Here is a 16706-nt window from a genome sequence, read left to right on the forward strand (position 1 = left end):
AAACATACTGAGAATTCAATGAGACAAATTCACCCGGGGAATAAGCACTGACTCATTCACAAGTATTCTAGGCATAAATTAGCCAATTTGCAGGGGAGAAAAACACAGACACAAAGGAAATGGAAAGTTCTGTGCTTACTACATTATCTATTTCATACTCTTAAACAAATAATATGCTATAGAAAGGCTAATGTATATGTGTATATTCATACATAAGAAAACTATGTGTGTACATCAGCATGCTGCATGTATACGGGGGTGTGTGTACGTGTGTGTGTGTGTGTGTGTGTGTGTGTGTGTGTGCACAAGTTGCACAGTAAAAAAGAGGGCAACCTTCCTGTTCTAAATATGTACAGATTGTGACGTAGCTCTGTGCCTGTATGAATCATCACTGAAAAGGAAAGCCAATGTTGAGACCTGTCTGCCTGTTTGGCCATAGTAAAGTTTATATTGTCCTGTATCCTGATTAGTGATCCTGGATCAGAAGACTTGATAGAGGTGACTGTGTCTCTCTCACACACTCACCTGAATCAGTAAGATGAGTGAGAGATGAAGATGATCATTCTGAAAACCTTTACCTTTGTCTCTGTCACATAGTCTCAACAAAAGGACACATTTAATCACAGTAACCACTATAATAGGCGATACTTTGGAAATATGCCATACTTTGAAAATTACAGCGTGGAGTGTTGGAGGCAGAGCAGGAAGAACAAATCAAGGATAATGAAAGACACTCCAGCCAAGTCTGAAAATGAAACAGGGCCATATAAGAGATGCCCTTTCCCGAGGAGGTATAGGGTATTATTAAATATTTAACTGGAATTTAAAATTGCATGCTCCTTAAGGGTATGTGCTGAGTAATTTTCATGGCCATGGGAGCTAAGAAACCCATTCAAAACCCACTGCATTATTTCACAGTTGCATGGTTGTCAATCTGAGAATAAGGTTTATTAATGCCTGAGAAGTTTTTTGTTTTTTTTTACTGTGGTGACATAATAGTAGGCTATGATCAAAATAGCATAACTAACTAGTGCAACTCAACACTTTTCATATATCCTGCCTTAAGCATGCAAAAAGAAAAATCATGTCTCACAGCAAGCATTTTATCCATAAATAAATAGACCAAATAGATTTAAATCACTTTTCTGTTGGATCTTCAGATTTCATCCAATCTGCTATGCCAAGGGACAGATATAATTTATGCAAATTGTAAATAGGTGATGGCACTTGCTTCTCCAATACCACAATATTACACTCAACAGGGACGTTTTCTTAACTTTTTGTAAAGGGAGCTACATCTTTGTATAAACAACCCTGCCAAGCCCGCCATTCATTGGCTTTCAGCACCACGGACGGTGCAACATGGCACTGAACCGAGTGAACACCTGGAAAAGGTATTTAAGAAAACAACAATGAAACAGTCTAAAGGACAGTCACTTACCAAATTTTCTGTCAGCGAGGGCAGGTGAAGAGCAGAGGCTGAGAGCCAATGCAGCGAAGAGGATGGGACAGCACAGTGAATCCATACCGCTCCTGCCTACACTAATCCCATCGCGCACCTCCGCTAAAACAGCATGTTTAATATCAACTCAGACGAGGACAGGTCGGAGACAGCTTGACTGAAGCAGCATGATTGAATCGGGGAGGAAAATGCAGAGCAAATTCGTTGTATGGCACAAGACAGTCGTTGTTTCAGCACCACAAACAGCAACCAGCTTCACGGAGGAGCCCCTCCTAAGTTTCTGACGTCAAGCACACATGGCGAGGAGCGATGCATGCAGCATGCAACAGCGCCTTGGCCCTGTGGATGGATGGATGGACGGACGGACGGACGGACGGGTGGATGGATGCATGACAGAGTGATTTACTACTTATTTAAACTGAGTGATTACTACCTGGAAGCCATGTAGGCAAGAGAAAAATATGAGAAAAAGAAATGGAGCTGAGATTGATTGATGCATCTTATTACCCTGACGTAAAAAAAAATATATAGTATTCCCAATGTGCATTTTAAAGGGAGGCTATAACAACATTTCACAGCAAAACTACTATTAGTCCCTATAGGAATATTATACTGACAGCACAGGAGATAAAAATATACCATACAGTATAATAAGGTCACTAGAAGGTCACCACCCACACACACACCAAGTCCCTGTTAGGATTTTGTAGTGACTTTTCATTAGGGTACTAGCACACACCAAACCTGTGCCTTGACAGACACACAGATACTGAAACATATAGAAAACATACAGGTAATTGGCTGGTGAAAAGTGAGACACAGTGAAAGTAGCCTGAAAGGTGGAAGGAGAATAGCAATCAATCTAGACATTTTCGCCTTAAAATGAAGGGCTAGCAAAGAAGTGAGAGGTTGATGTATTGTTTATTTATACTGAGTTATTACCGCTTGGCAAACTCTGCCATGCAGGCAAGAAAACCATCTGAGAAAGAAGTAAACACATGAAGTTGAGTTTGATGGATACAGCTTGTTTTATTCTTATTAATAGCACATCCAAACCGACAGACCTACAGATACAAAAACATACAGATACTGAAACATATGACAAACATACTGTATATATGCAACTGTCTAAATAGAGTGACAGTGGAGCGCATGAGAGAGTGAAAGTAGCCAGCTTAAAGGAGAATACCAGTCCATCGAGGAACCCATATGTTATTCCTGCGGTCTGGGAGAATCCAATCAATATTTGTTAACATCATCAATTCTCTCCCAAAGCACAAAGCCCGAGAGACAAGACTGGAGTAATGTCTGCCATCAAGATATAAATAAACACAGACAAGTGGAGCTAAACTGGACAAAAACATGCCAGCAGGTCCGCACTTGTCCCCGGCTTTAGATTCCAATCCAAACTGTAGTTTTAAACATGGGCAGCGAACCAAACAGAAATATTTATTGTGTAATTTTTGTCTGCCTGTTATGGGGTTAGCTGTGTCAACAACATACTTGGCTGTCTTTGCTGTCAACAGACCATAAAATGGAAAAGTTGTATTGCTAACAAGTATCAAGAGTGGAGTGGGACAAACTTCTGCCAGTGAGGAAAAGCAGTAAATTACCATTTATACAAAATTAACTGAATGAAGGAAATAGAAAACTAGGAACTCTCATGAAAAAATGTATCTGCCAAAAGTGAAAAGGCATAAGGAAACAATTCACTTCTGATTTCCTGACAGTAATATTGAAGTCTTCATGTCAATTACCCAGTTTACCCATGGGGACCATTCAAATTTCATCTTATCTTAATACATTTTTTGTATTACTTATAATAGACACATAAAAAGCAGTCGTTCAAGCCAAGAAATTGGATTGGTTAGATAGTTATTCTAACCTAGTGATGAGGTGCCGGATGAGGTGTATGTTAAACAGATTGAACGGACAAATAAATATGCAATGTGAAGGTAGGCTACTATTCTTCCAGCATAACAGACACACTACTGCTCTCCCTTGCTTCATGCAATGCAAACGTAAAGCAAAAATTACATTTCACACCGACCCAAATTTGTTTTTAAAGAAGGAAATTCAGAAATCCAGAATTTCATTCAAGGTCTTGGCGGCGGATTCATAAATAGCCCTGGAGAAAAAAAAGAGAAGATGCTCAAAGTCATTACAGCGTATGCATCAAATATTAATGAACAATTTATTTACCCCCATATCATTCAAAGACAAAAATCTGAACAGTAGATTGTGGAATGCACTATGTTGTTTCCCTCCACCTACCTCTGGATGTCTCCGTTGTCTGCAGCTGCAACTGCATGTTTCTGAAGCTGCCTCTGGACAGATATGGCTGCGCTCTTCAAACCTGCCTTGAACTGCCCCGCTAAAAAAACAAACAAATAAATAAAAACCCACAAACGGTGACAACTCTGGCAATAGGACTGTTTTCAGAAAAACATCTTTCAGTTTCCCCCGGGTGATCAATAAACCTGTTTTGACTGAATTTACGATAATGAAAATCACTGGCTGAAAGCTACTTCAACTCACTGTGTCTGATGACAGCCAAGATGTGCAGGACCGCAGCCAGTTCAGTTAGAGACCCGATGGCCTCGGAGTCCAGAGATGAGCTGATCTCTGTCAAAAAGGCCCTGAAGGAAACACACAAAGTTTGATTTAGAAGCAACACCAAGTTATGATGTTGATAGGCTCATGATTGTTCATTACGTTTTGGTTCTCCTAAAGGCAAAAAGTCAATTGGTTGAAAATCTGGTTGCTTATAAAACAAAATTATAAAAAGCTTTGGCATGGCATCTGTGTTTGTTAGTTGCCCTGGTCTCAGGAGAAAACAGATGAGGAGGCAAAGAAGCGTATCGTTTTGAAAAGGAGATTTTTCTGAGCTGAGGGCATGTTCAGTTGGCCCTGGTAGATTTTGGCCCCAGTCAGAAAAAGCGGGGTACAAAAAAGCAGACTAAGTGGGAACAAAAAGTGGACTAAGTTACCTGGTAACAGGGGACGATCTGAGGACAACAGACAGAAGGACACTGGACAGAGGAGGCATGTCCTCCACAGACTCTGGGGTGATCACCTCTTCAGGATGGGAAATCTTTAAAAGATGTGAACACAGGAGGTATATTAACAATAGAGAACAATAACATTATACTATATACTAGGCTTGAGGGAGGCTCTCAAACAGAGATTTTTTTTTTCTTTCTTTGGAGTGAGGGGGGAACACTAGTTTCTGGTCACAAACTCCATGTTTTCCAGGACATGTGGGATACCTACAAATGACAATATTAATGTAATTCAAAATCTAAATCTTTCAATCTATGCCATGCTCTGCCAGCTCACACCTTCTGGAGCACATGTCTCTTCTCCACGATGATGACAGCAAAAAGAGTAGAGAAGACCCCGTTGAGAGGGTTGGACTGGACACCTTCCCAGGTCTGCGCCACTTGGAGGAAGTCTGCCAGGCCGGGCACAGCTGACTGGCACAGCTAGGCCAAGGCACAAAGAGGGAGAAAATCATAACAATAAACAGTCTCTACCAACTGAATGAGTTGTGCAAAACTGAAATGTCGAGATTAACTGAAGACTCCTGACAGATTCTTTATGTGATAAAGGACCTTTCTAGATGGAACTATAACAACAAAACAAAAATGTTTCTGTTCGAATCTTTCTGTTCTCAACTACAGCTCAGTAAGCGAAGGCAGAAAACGCAGAAGTACAGATATATCAAATTACGGTAATACAAAAATATTAGGTCAACACACCTGTTTTCCCTCCTCTGGTTCCTTCCTAAGGCGGCGAGCCAAGAGCTCCACAATCTTCTGGAAGATGTTGGCCACCACCCCCAGAATGACAGTGGCCGGGTCCTCATGGTCTTCCTGGCCCCGGTTGTCCTCGGGGACAAAGCTCTCTGCCACCTCCTTCAGAACAGGCAGCAGTGGGGGAACACACAAGCAGCCCTCCTCTGGAAACACAAAGAAAAACAAACAATTTAGGCATATTTGTAAGGGAGTTAATGCAGAACAGGACATGCAGGTGTTTTGACAGTGAAATGAACACTAGCTTCTGTGGAGTTTAATCACTATAGGCAATGCAATTATTTAAACTCCAAAAAATACCTTTGACTTGAAATAACCAATTCAAACTGTATACTCTCCCATAAAAAAGCCTGTGTATAATATTGTCAGTGCCCTTGCTGTATGTTTTGTTTTTGTAGATCACTGAAACTGAGACACTTAAGATGCTCACCTGAGAGGAGGATGAGAGAGCACAGGTGCAGGATTTGACCCTTGAACGCCTCGTCCCCCAAACCCACCAGCAAAACGTCTCGGCACATTGTCAGGAAGCTCTGGTAAAATGCAGCACCATCAAGTTGCAGAAAAAAAAATCTTTCACACTCAAAAGACGGGACAGTTATTATGGAATAAAAATCCACAGGAATGTGGGGAAGAGATGAGGCCCAAGGGGAATTCGGCTACACTTCACTTGAATGATCATTCTTAGGACAGGATGTTCATTCTTATGCAGGATATATACACACACACTACAGGCAACATGCTTATATAATACAGGCCCTGTAGAAGCTGTCTAGGATGCCCCCATCACTGGGACTGGGGAAACAGTTAGCCTACTTGAACTAGGAGAGCACTGAGAGAAATGGAGCGATTATTTTCAATATCTGATCGAAGCAGCCATGCAGTGACAGGCTGGAGAGTAATGGCACAAATAGGGAAAAAAGCCCACTTGAATATGGCAGTGTGAGCAGGAGGAAGGCATGTACTGAGCGCGTGTTGACTGAAGTGGAACAATCTATGAGCAGTCTAAATTTACAGAGCAGCGCTGAAAGTCATGGAAGCAGGAGGGGGGGGGGGACGACTCCACAAAACTTAATGTTCTGGATAACAACACAACAGTGCATCATCTATAGATAGAGTGGGTGTTAGGAAGAAAATAACAAGGACTCATAATTGGCATGTTTTGGGGTAAGACATTGGTCAAAATCATCACAGAAGCCTCATTTTTTTTGCACTCTATACACTCACAACCATCCATCCATACTCGGTATTGAAAAACCATTAAGAAGAAAAAGAAAGCTTCAAAATGCCTTACACTGAGAACTCAAATTCTCTTCTAGTTAATAGATATTGTATTTAAGGAGATCAATTGAGTGTGGTATGATTATATTGTGAAAAGCAGATGGCATGATCAAATATTAATTTACTGTATCAGATAATAAGATGCGCTTTCATTTAAAGCTGCACTAGGCAAGATTGTTATGGAAAAATATACCTGTCCTTATGAGGCTAAATCACAAAGTGGGGCTGCAATGGAGAGGAGTATCTCATCCCTTTAGTTGAGACCCCATAGATTTGCCCTATTTACCCAAATGAAACTCTGGTGTTTGGTATGGTAACTGTCTGGGTTGGTAAACATTAGCCTGCTCTGTGCAGTTCATTGACGTCAAGTTACATGATTTCTCAGTATTTTCGGTCTTTAAACAGGTACCTCTTGCTGCCATTTGGGGTCGCCAGCGTGAAAAATTAGTCTAAATAGTGCCATTTTAACAGCAAGGTATGGTGAAAACTATTGTTTTAGAACTGGTATTGTTCTTGAAAAAATATCCCAAAATCCCCAGCCTTACCCAATGCCAATAGAGCTCACCTCAGTTATCTGTCTGGCCAGTTCCTGTGGCTTCTCTGAGTCAGCATCGTCATCGTCGCTACGGTTAGCGAGGAAGGGCAGCACCCTCTCAGCCACCCACGCTGCCACGTGCTCCAGGGACAGCAAGTAGTCACGACCCTCTGAGGACTAGGACAGAAGCAAATGTTCAAATGTTTGTTTATTTTTTATTTAACTTGCTTTTGTAGTTGGAGAAGGAAAAGCATTTTTTGACAGAGCAAAACAGGATAAACCATCTGGGTTTGTGACTGGAAGGTCGCTGGTTCGAATAGCTGGACCACTTGGGAAAATGTGGGTGGAAAAAGTGAATGAATAGCACTCTCCCCTCCCTCAACAACTACTGTCGAGGTGCCCTTGAGCAACAACTCAACCCCAACTGCTCCAGTGGACCTGCTCAGTGACAAAGATTGTGGCTGCACTGAGCAGCTCCCAGAACGCAAGTGAACACAAGCAACCATATGAATGTGAAGCAGGGCATTGCTGGAAAAGTGTGCTCAGTCAACTTTCACTGGATAAATAAAAAGTGAAAAGTGGAATGGAAAGGAAGGATATGGGGGAACAAGTAATGTAAGTGAGAAGTAGAAGCACAGAGAGACTCACGTTATGTTGCAGATGTGCACCAAGACGGCCGTAGTATGTGAAGGCTTTCAGTGCAGTTTCTACGCTGGGATCTTTAGGATCTGCCGTGGTGGAGCTGAGGTGAGTATACAGCACCGACTGTCGAGACAAACATCACACTAGTTAATTAATCTGAAACCTGTTTCTAACAGAGGAGCTACTAAAAAATACATCTGTATATGTATGACTGTCATACATAGCAGCACGGATACAAGGATCGGAAAGGTTATAGATTTGTAAGAATTTGACCCAGGTCTGATGAATATAACAGTATGAATATTGAATATCTGCCATACCCTCCATGACCCCAGGACTTTATGGAGCTGCTTCAGTGGACCCTGACTGAGAGAGAAGACACTCTCCCGCGTTGAGGTGCGGCTGAACAGGTACTCCAGGTAAGCCAGGGCCAGGTCTGGTTTGGCCTCCACCGTCTCCTGGATACGCACCTTTCGACTGCTATTAGCCTTGTCCTGTAATTGATAGGAAGATAACTTTACGACACCCGCTGGAAATGAGCTACAAGGGACACGTGTTTGGATTAAACCTCTATTTCAGTCCATCGAAATCAGAGAAACCTAACAGTCTCCATTTTGTCAACCACAGGATAAATTTACAGCCCTTCACCTCTAAGTAAAATCAAGCTTGCATTTACTCACCGCTTTCTTGGGCAGGGCCTCGGTGAGCCAGTCAGTGACAAGTTCGAGGATGTCACCGACCTGGCCCCAGCCACAGAGACAGTCTAATAGCTGGCTGTATTGCGTCAACACAGCTCCTGGCTCCATCCGCCGCAGCCTGGACAGGACACCACAGCTGGGAACGAGAAAGTAGAATGTGGGCTTAATAGGTTAGACAGAGACAAGAGGGAGAGAGAAAGGGAGCTAGAGAGAGAGTGAAAGATCAAAAGAAAGCAAGTGAAAGAAAGAGATGGAGAGCGAGACACAGACACAGAGAGACAAAGAGACTAAGCGATGGATTAATGCTCACCTGAATGTTGGAACTGCAGTTGGGGGCATAAGTGAGGCCAGGAGAATGAGAGGAACGGTACAACGCTCATCCTGAAAGACAAACCAAGGATAAGGAGTGAAGTTCTGTGAAGAAATTAAATGTAATCATCACAATGCTTGTCAGGTGATTTACCTCAAAGGTGCTGAAATACTTGGCCATAACACTGCCAAACTTGGCAAAGGTGTACTGCTGGGCCTCTTTGTTGTGTTCCAGGGCCTTCTCAATGCTTCTCCACAGGATGACCACCACCTCCAGCAGACTGGACACGATGGCCGTGTCTTTCACAGACAGAGTACTTTCAGCCTGCCAAGACCAAACTCTCCATAAACTCAGATATATTCAGTATAAATTATACATGCACTCATGTGTCAATATACTTCACTCGAGAGACACAACTGAGGAGTGGATTGATAAAATTGACAACTACTACCTCCAAAGTTCCTAAGATATTTTGAAGTTAGAGATCTGCAAGACACTAAACATGAAATTAAATGAAATATAAAAATAAGTCTTTCACTTCGGTTTGTCCTACATAAATCTGCCCTTCTTCCTTGAAGAATTTCAAAGCAAACAAAATTCAAACCAGTTTAGACAACTGTTAGAGTAAGTTCTGCCGTCTTACGATGCTGTTCTCCTTGTTGCTGTCATTAATCTCTGTCTGGTCAAAGTCAGTCTGGATACAGCTGTTCAGAACACGTCGAATGGACAACATCAGCTTTACTGGAACGAAAGAGAAAGAAAAAAGCATACTTATTTTTTACATGATAGATTGTTACTGGACGTCACATGGGAAAGACTGAATGGTTGCACTACAAATGTAATGCAGTGGTCCTTCAACACAAGAAACTACACTTTGTTTGGAGACGCTGTATGGAGTTGTGGTGAAAAGCTGTATATACATTATTTTAAAGATAAAGATAAACAAGTAAATAAATACACAAGTAGCAAGCTATATACTCTGCTCAGAAAATGTGTAATGTAATTTATTTTCCATTCAGTGCCAACTGTTCATAAAATAAGTCTATTATCTATATAACTTATAAAACAATAAACAATAAAAAAATACACTGCATTCTGGGGTAAGGTTTCTTCCAGTTGTTTTTTAAATCAACCTCAAGAGGAAAAAAGTATAGTCAAGACCCAAATATGTATTTTAGGCACAGTGGAAACAAGATAAATATAATGGGGGAATTACACACCTTCAAAACTTTGACCTTTAGTTAACTACATCATCCACTCCTCTGCCAGAGTTAAAAATAGCCAAACTTGAAGTATGTATGCGAAGCCAACTGATCTCCATTCAAATGAGGAGGTAGAAGCAGAAGCTTGCCAGAGCATGTCAGAGGAATATGGCACAAATCTCATGATCTATATGGGTCATACTTGAAGTAAACATATTAAATCTAAGTGAAATGTGCCATGTAAATAGTTTTGGAAGACCCAGAACACATTTGCATCACGAACTGCCTCTAAATGACAGAATATATTTTTCTAAATTTACTGAGCTAATGATAAAACTGATTACTTGTGTTAATTAATTTCCCAATATTTTTGGCTAGTCTTCAGCAAGGGTGCCAAAAATTCTGGAGGGCACTGTATGTGCAAACAAAGTCTTCAATGCCTTAAGCACAGCCTGCATAGATGTAATTAGCAAAGTGTTATTATTTCATAGCTATTGCCCCCAACTTACTTATGTTGGTGGGAGCTGTGTGTATGTAGGCATACTGATAGAACTTCCTGGCAGCCATGGGGTTCATCTGGAGGAGGGTGATGCAGCGACAACACCACTCCTTCTCCGACTCATTGACCGGGAAGAAGGACTTGAAAAGGAGGTTGACAATGCGCTTGGAGACAGGCTGGGAGTCAATAGCCAGGCGGGCCAGTAGGTGATCCATGTTACACACGTCCCAAAACTGGATAGTGGCACAGAGGAGATGAAGAGAAAAGTTGGTCCTTTTTACACCTGGTATTAACATCACATTTCCTTTCTGGATTGTGTCTGGATATGATTTAGCTGGATTACATTTACACCCGACAGTGATTCAGTCTTCAGATTTTTCTTTTCAGCGCATGTAGGTTTATTCCCATTTACACAGTCACTGTATGTGTATTGGAGACAATTTGTATTTACACTTTGTTGTTAATGTGGCCAAATCCATCTCTGATCTTTATACCTGAATTATGAAATACATGTATTTTTTGAGTAGGTCCATAGCCAAACAGTTGAATAGAAAGACATTTCAAAAATTGCATTACGACACACATACCCACATGACAAAAACAGCACTAATAAAAGCCTATTGACAAAATTTCATAAAATGGATATACCAAAAAGAAAACGCAAACTTGCCTTGGCAGCACGCACTGCTTTGACCTTGATAAGCATGTCAAGGAAGGCTGTGCGGACTTTCTCAGAGTTGTCATGAAGGCTGTACTTCAGAGCAGGCAGCAGCTTTTCCAACAATGGATGGCTGAGAGCGTTGTCCAGGACGATAGTCAGGCACTGGAGGACACATCAGACCAACCATAAATCATTACCGATTATGTCTATTGGCAACAGTACCACTCGTACTAATCATGTTCAGAATGGAAATAATGTCCCTCAATGTGGCACCACAAAACCTTTGGACAAGGAATGCCTAAATATTAAGTTCAATCCCTGATATTACTAGATAAGATCCTGCCATTTGGGTAAAATTATTCAGCCAAAAGCTTAGCACCTGGATAAGATTTTGTTCAAGATTCATTTCAACTCTAGGAGACACATTCTAGAGGAGTATTATGTTTGTGTTTTCTCTGATAATATTCAGCAGGTCCCAAGTCCAGTCAACTGACTAAAGAGAAACATGCATTTCCCACCTTGAAGACGGCACAACGGACATCAGGGGAGCTGGTGTCAGCAGCCAGCTCCACCACCAGCTTCTTCAGGAAGTCTGTGATGACGGTAGGGGGGAGCAGCTCCCAGCAGGTGGCCAGGATCTTACACACTCCCAGGGTAGCAGTGGAGCGCACCAGGGGGTGAGGGTCATCCAGGAGGCCCTGAGGATGACAGATAGGTATAACAGCAAAAAAGTAGATAAACACAGTATACCCTGCAGAATGTATTTGTAGAAATGTTGGTTCTGAGGCTCATGTTTGCTCTTGGGCCGATTCCAAGATTAGTTCCAGTGGGTGTGGCAATTACAGAGCACCTCTTATTTGGATATTTAGATCAATATATATAGACAATTGTGCCACAATTGTGACTGTAATTGGGTTTTTTTGGGCAGCCTAAGCAATAAGGCCAGATAATGAATTTTCATGCTCCAGTGGTAGCAGTGGGGCACCGGAGCGAAAACACTGGAAACATAATTTCCTAATCATTCCACGCACACATGGGATGAATAATGTAACAGATAACTTCAAATTATTGTGGCCGTTCAGTTTCTCAATTTCACAAAGAAAAGAGGTTGAATGGTTTGAATGGTGCTCACCATCAGTGTGTCCAGCTGCTTTTGAATGGTCTCATCTATATTCTCACTGCTTTGACCGGGATCATGGACCGCAAAGGCCTCAGTGAAAAGGAGAGTGGCATTAGCGCGCACCTCAAAGTTAGAAGCCTAAAGAAATCATGTGGAGAGAAGGTATTAGGCTATACATTATATTTTGCATTAGAATAGAAAACACAGTCATAATGAGTGACGATAAAGGAAAATGTCATACAGGGATAAAAGACTAGTGTGAATGTAATAGGAAATGTGTAAGAGTACACTTAGAGCTCTCCAGAGAATGGGCTTGTAGAGTGTATAGAGCATCTTGTCCACCTTGTGGCAGCCCTTCCTCTTGTGGAAGTAGCTCACAATCTGGATACGAGCGGAGGGAGATGAGAGATTAAACACACATATGCACACCATGACTGCAAATATTGGAAAACCAAGCAGCAAAGAAGTTTTCAGTAGCTAAAGCCTGTTCGGTAGATAATCAGAATAAGGCACGTTGTTAAGACATGAAATGACAGTTTACCTGTCGGACTTTGGCATGGACAGGGGAAGCTCTATGGAGCAGGATAGCGTGCTGCATGAAGTCTTGGATGCATGAGCTCTCAATCTTCTCCATGAAGTCTCCACTAGCCTTCTTCCATGCTCTGAAGTAGATCTCCGCTATATGATCAGTCAGGCTCCTTAAGAGAACCACAACAGAACAATTCAGTCCTTAATAACACAAAGAGAGACTTGAGTACCATCAAATATTTCTAGACAAAAATGTGGGGCATCAGGGTGGTGTAGTGAGTAGTCAAGCCCCTGTGTCAGCAAGATTTGCCCTGCTGAAGTGTCTTTGAGCAAGAACTTGAATTAAAAATTGTTCAGCAATTCTCTTAGTTACAACAACACTGTACTACCACGGCACTGTGGTTTTCAGGTGGAGTTTTTAAAGCCAATGTAGTTTCACTCAGTCCAATCATACAAACCCCTCCACCACCAGCATCTAGAAAACGCTAGTGCACTTGATAAAAATGAAAATGAAGAAAGCATCTTACTTGGTAAAGAACTCCAGCTGGTTTTTGATGGTGGCATGAATCATCCAAATGAAGTTGATGTTCCAGCTAAAAAGAAACACCAGGAATCGCTTTCCCTGTCAAAACATAAACATTATGAGGATGGTGGGTAGCTTCTAAGGCAGACCCACCACAAGTGGGAAACAGAGATATGGACACAGATACGTGTGAACACACACACAGATACTGGATCCCATTCTACTCACATCATCATGTTTAATGTAAATGACACGGAGGAAGCACTGAAGCAGCAGGTCAATTATCTGCTTGTTGTCCTCTGATGTAAAGTCCAGACCCAAAAGCACATCATGGAGGCCCCAAAGCCTCTGGATCTCAGCCCCCTGACAAGACACACAACATGGAGGCATGATGAGCAAGTATGCAGAAATCACATCAAGCCCCTAATCCCCCGTGTCCACCAGCAGTTTAAACAGATGTTTGTGCGAAATTCTGGTTATGGCCACTACTGTTGCTATGTTACCCCTTTGAAAACATGCTTGAATCACTCTTTTTATGAAAGTTGCTCTCGGTTCTGTCGGGAAAGTGCAACATACAATTATTTCAAATAATGAAAAACAGCCAGAGCTGTAAATAGGGGTTCCCAGTAGGTACACAGCCTCATGTCAGCCATATCAAAAGGCTCAAAGCTGCTTAAATTCAATAGAACTGAGTTCATATACTGACTGCTTTCTTCAAAATGAAGGTCTTCTGCAGGGAGATGAGGAAAGCAGTACGGCCAAACGTTTCTTTCCCCTGCAGCCCTTTCTTCCACCAGGCTTCACACAGTTTGTGGATATGGAGCTCCAGAGGTGTCTCTGAGACAGGCAGCGATACCAGGACATCTGAGGGCAAGATACAAAGAGAGACCCATCTCATGGAGGGAAAAATAACTACCCTTTGTTATATTAAAATGGAAAGACATCTATTGGCAAAGAGACAGAGCAGTGGGACAGACGCCCACCATGAAGCCTGTTGGCGCATTCCAGAAGAGCGCTGTAGGTGTCACCGTCTTGTAGGACCTTTAAAGACACCATGGCCACTAGTGTCACGCCTTCCACAACAGACATGGTGTGTTTCTGAAGGAAAGTAAACAAGTAGATTGTCAGATAAATGCAAATAGAGGGCATATGCAAGCAAAACTATGTGGTGGCATTTACCAGTGTGTGATTCAGACATATTTGATATCAAACTGTGGAACAGTCTGCCTATCGAGATCAGACAGGCAACATCTTTAGTGTCTTTTAAATCTCTTCTTAGAACATTCTTTTATCAGAAAGCTTTTATGAATGTTTGATATGTTGCTGTGTTTTATTATCCCACTTTTGACAGTCTATATTTGTGGGTAACTTCATTTTATTCCCCTCTGTTTCATGATCTCTGTTTGTTTTTCTTTTGTTTTTAATTGATGTTTTTTAATTCTTTCTTGTTAAGCACTTTGTAACTTTGTTAATAAAAGTGCTATATAAATAAAGTTATTATTATTATTAATATCAAACTGCAGCTCAAAAACACAAATCTCAAAGTGATGGGATAGCACAAAAGAAGAGGTGATTCTGTATATCAAAATCAATGCCACCACGCCTGGCTGTGTGACAATAAAAGCAACATCAAGTAGGAGGAAGTTCTTGGATGAACTCACTGGGTCTGCTGACACCTGCACCTCCATGCCCTCCTCCCTGTCATCTGCCCCCTGCCCAGGCTCCCAGCGCTCAGGGGGTAACTCCAGTAGGACGTCCTGCAGCAGTGAGGCCAGTCTCCCCCACAGGGCCTCTCTCTGGTCCCTGGGCAGCTCCTGCACCACCTCCTCCACATCGAAAGGCTCCGTTTTGTCCTTCTGCTCAGCAACACAGACAGCAGCAGGACACAAACAAACAACTTGAGGCAGACCGGACAGACTGAGCACTTTCAGCACCAGCCTGAACAGAGGGTTTTGGCTCTTTAGCTGGGTTACCTACATAAGCAGAGACACTGCACGTTTCATCAGTTTAAATTTATGACTTTTTAAGACCTTTCCAATGCCAGTTAAGGCCAATTTCCTCAACTCAATAAATATGAAAATGAAAACAACTATAGCCCTATCAAAACTTGCTGCGTGAAATCTGACTGGGCTGATTTCTAACCGTATAAACAACGTTTATACGTTTAAACAATTTCTGACAACTTTATTATTTACAACTTTACAATGCTAAATTTAACTTATTTTAGCGTATGTTGTATTATTTGACTGTGTATTGTCGAAAAAGACAAGACGTCTTAAGGTTCCGATAAGACAAATTGAGACTTTTTCAGGACCAGAAGACAGAAGTCTGACAAAGTTACTTACATGAAGCTGGATAAAACGGAGGAAGTCCTCCACATTTTCTTTACAGACGGCGTCTAAAAACGCCTCTCGCTTGGACATGTTTTGGGTTTTTCAAGTGAAGTGAAGACGGCGAAGGAGGTCTCTGCTTATCCCCTAAAACCTGGGATGGTGTGAGATGTAGCGTTAATGATATTATAATGCTAACTTAATTAACCTAGCGGGCTAACGTTACTTTAACAAGATCAAAACAAACATGGCAGGCAGTTTGTACTTCGCGTTAGTACAGCGTTAATTACGAATGCCAGTTACAAAAGTTGGTTAGTGGCCATACAGTTATGATCATTTTATCAACAAAATGTATAACATTTACCAATAGGTATGTTTGTTACCTCCTTATTTATAATTTTGGTGAGCGAACAGCCGTATGACAGCGACCCATAACAAGACTTAACCCGCGCAAATTTGGATCCGTTGGGTGCGTCATGACGTTACTCTTCCGGTTTTGACGTTGACGTAACATTGTCATATGCATCTACTGCCACTGGATGGCGACAAATCACTTCTTATGTCATGGGTACTTTTGGTGTGCGAAATGAAGGATCACATACCTGAAGTTGCTGTTGTTTGCACATACTGTATGTCTGCTGAGTAATAATGACTAATAATGACGTGATACTTTATTTATCCTGTAGGAAAACTCCCTTTTAATTTCCCCCTCCGCCCACCTTCAGGGAAGTGGAGTGCAAGGTTGAATTCAGGGATTTCCTCAAGGCATATAGCCTAAAGCAGTGGTTCTCAACGTGGGGTCCGGGGACCACCAGGGGTCCTTGAAGGGGTTCCAGGCGGTCCCCAGCAAACTGATGAATTGTTAAACTTCACCATTATTTAATTTACAAGAAGTTAACACAATTAGAGAATGTAGAAGAATGACTGTTTTGATCATAGCTTTACTGTTATCTCTCTACCTACAATACAGATAGTCATGGAATTCTGGACAAAATCATATCTGACAATAAAAATATTGTCAGATATGAGTCCGAGAGACAAAATCTCATTAAATGGGGGTCCATTGCTCTAATATGTACTACATTTGGGGTCCTTGATATAAA

The 16706-nt window shown here is 41.7% G+C and overlaps 2 protein-coding genes across 2 annotated transcripts in view; both read right to left on the reverse strand.

Moving 5' to 3' along the window:
- ptprn2 (protein tyrosine phosphatase receptor type N2) overlaps positions 1-1526 on the reverse strand; it is a 104825-nt gene extending 103299 nt beyond the window's left edge. The window contains exon 1 of the mRNA XM_071525957.1: positions 1442-1526. Within this exon, the coding sequence (XP_071382058.1) occupies positions 1442-1526 (85 nt within the window). The remainder of the gene's footprint in view (positions 1-1441) is intronic.
- Positions 1527-2512: 986 nt separating this feature from the next.
- ncapg2 (non-SMC condensin II complex, subunit G2) lies at positions 2513-16026 on the reverse strand. Its single transcript, XM_071525947.1, has 27 exons — positions 15987-16026; positions 15619-15757; positions 14935-15129; positions 14257-14371; positions 13980-14137; positions 13502-13636; positions 13278-13372; positions 12764-12920; positions 12511-12603; positions 12235-12360; positions 11621-11800; positions 11112-11264; positions 10452-10674; positions 9384-9481; positions 8894-9064; positions 8741-8811; positions 8413-8566; positions 8053-8226; positions 7739-7855; positions 7121-7267; positions 5708-5807; positions 5224-5423; positions 4804-4947; positions 4453-4556; positions 4001-4101; positions 3737-3836; positions 2513-3590 (listed from the first exon to the last, which is right to left on the reverse strand). The coding sequence occupies exons 2-27, from the start codon at positions 15694-15696 to the stop codon at positions 3539-3541; spliced, it is 3441 nt and encodes a 1146-aa protein (XP_071382048.1). The 5' UTR covers positions 15697-15757; positions 15987-16026; the 3' UTR covers positions 2513-3538.
- Between the last annotated feature and the right edge of the window lie 680 nt (positions 16027-16706).

This window comes from Centroberyx affinis, unplaced genomic scaffold (genome assembly GCF_046629955.1).
Source record: "Centroberyx affinis isolate AG114_WGS23_722 - 3 ecotype Tasmania unplaced genomic scaffold, CSIRO-AGI_Caff_v1 ptg000109l_1, whole genome shotgun sequence".
Taxonomy (NCBI): Eukaryota; Metazoa; Chordata; class Actinopteri; order Beryciformes; family Berycidae; genus Centroberyx; species Centroberyx affinis.

What these genes read in the sequence shown, in the direction of transcription:
- ncapg2 (XM_071525947.1), bottom strand. Translation starts at nt 15,696, where the DNA reads ATGTCCAAGCGAGAGGCGTTTTTAGACGCCGTCTGTAAAGAAAATGTG. An exon ending in TGGCCAGACAGATAACTGAG is followed by an intron (nt 5,808 to 7,120) that starts GTGAGCTCTATT and finishes GCATTTTACCAG; the next exon opens with AGCTTCCTGACAATGTGCCG. An exon ending in AGAGACATGTGCTCCAGAAG is followed by an intron (nt 4,557 to 4,803) that starts GTGTGAGCTGGC and finishes CATCTTTTAAAG; the next exon opens with ATTTCCCATCCTGAAGAGGT.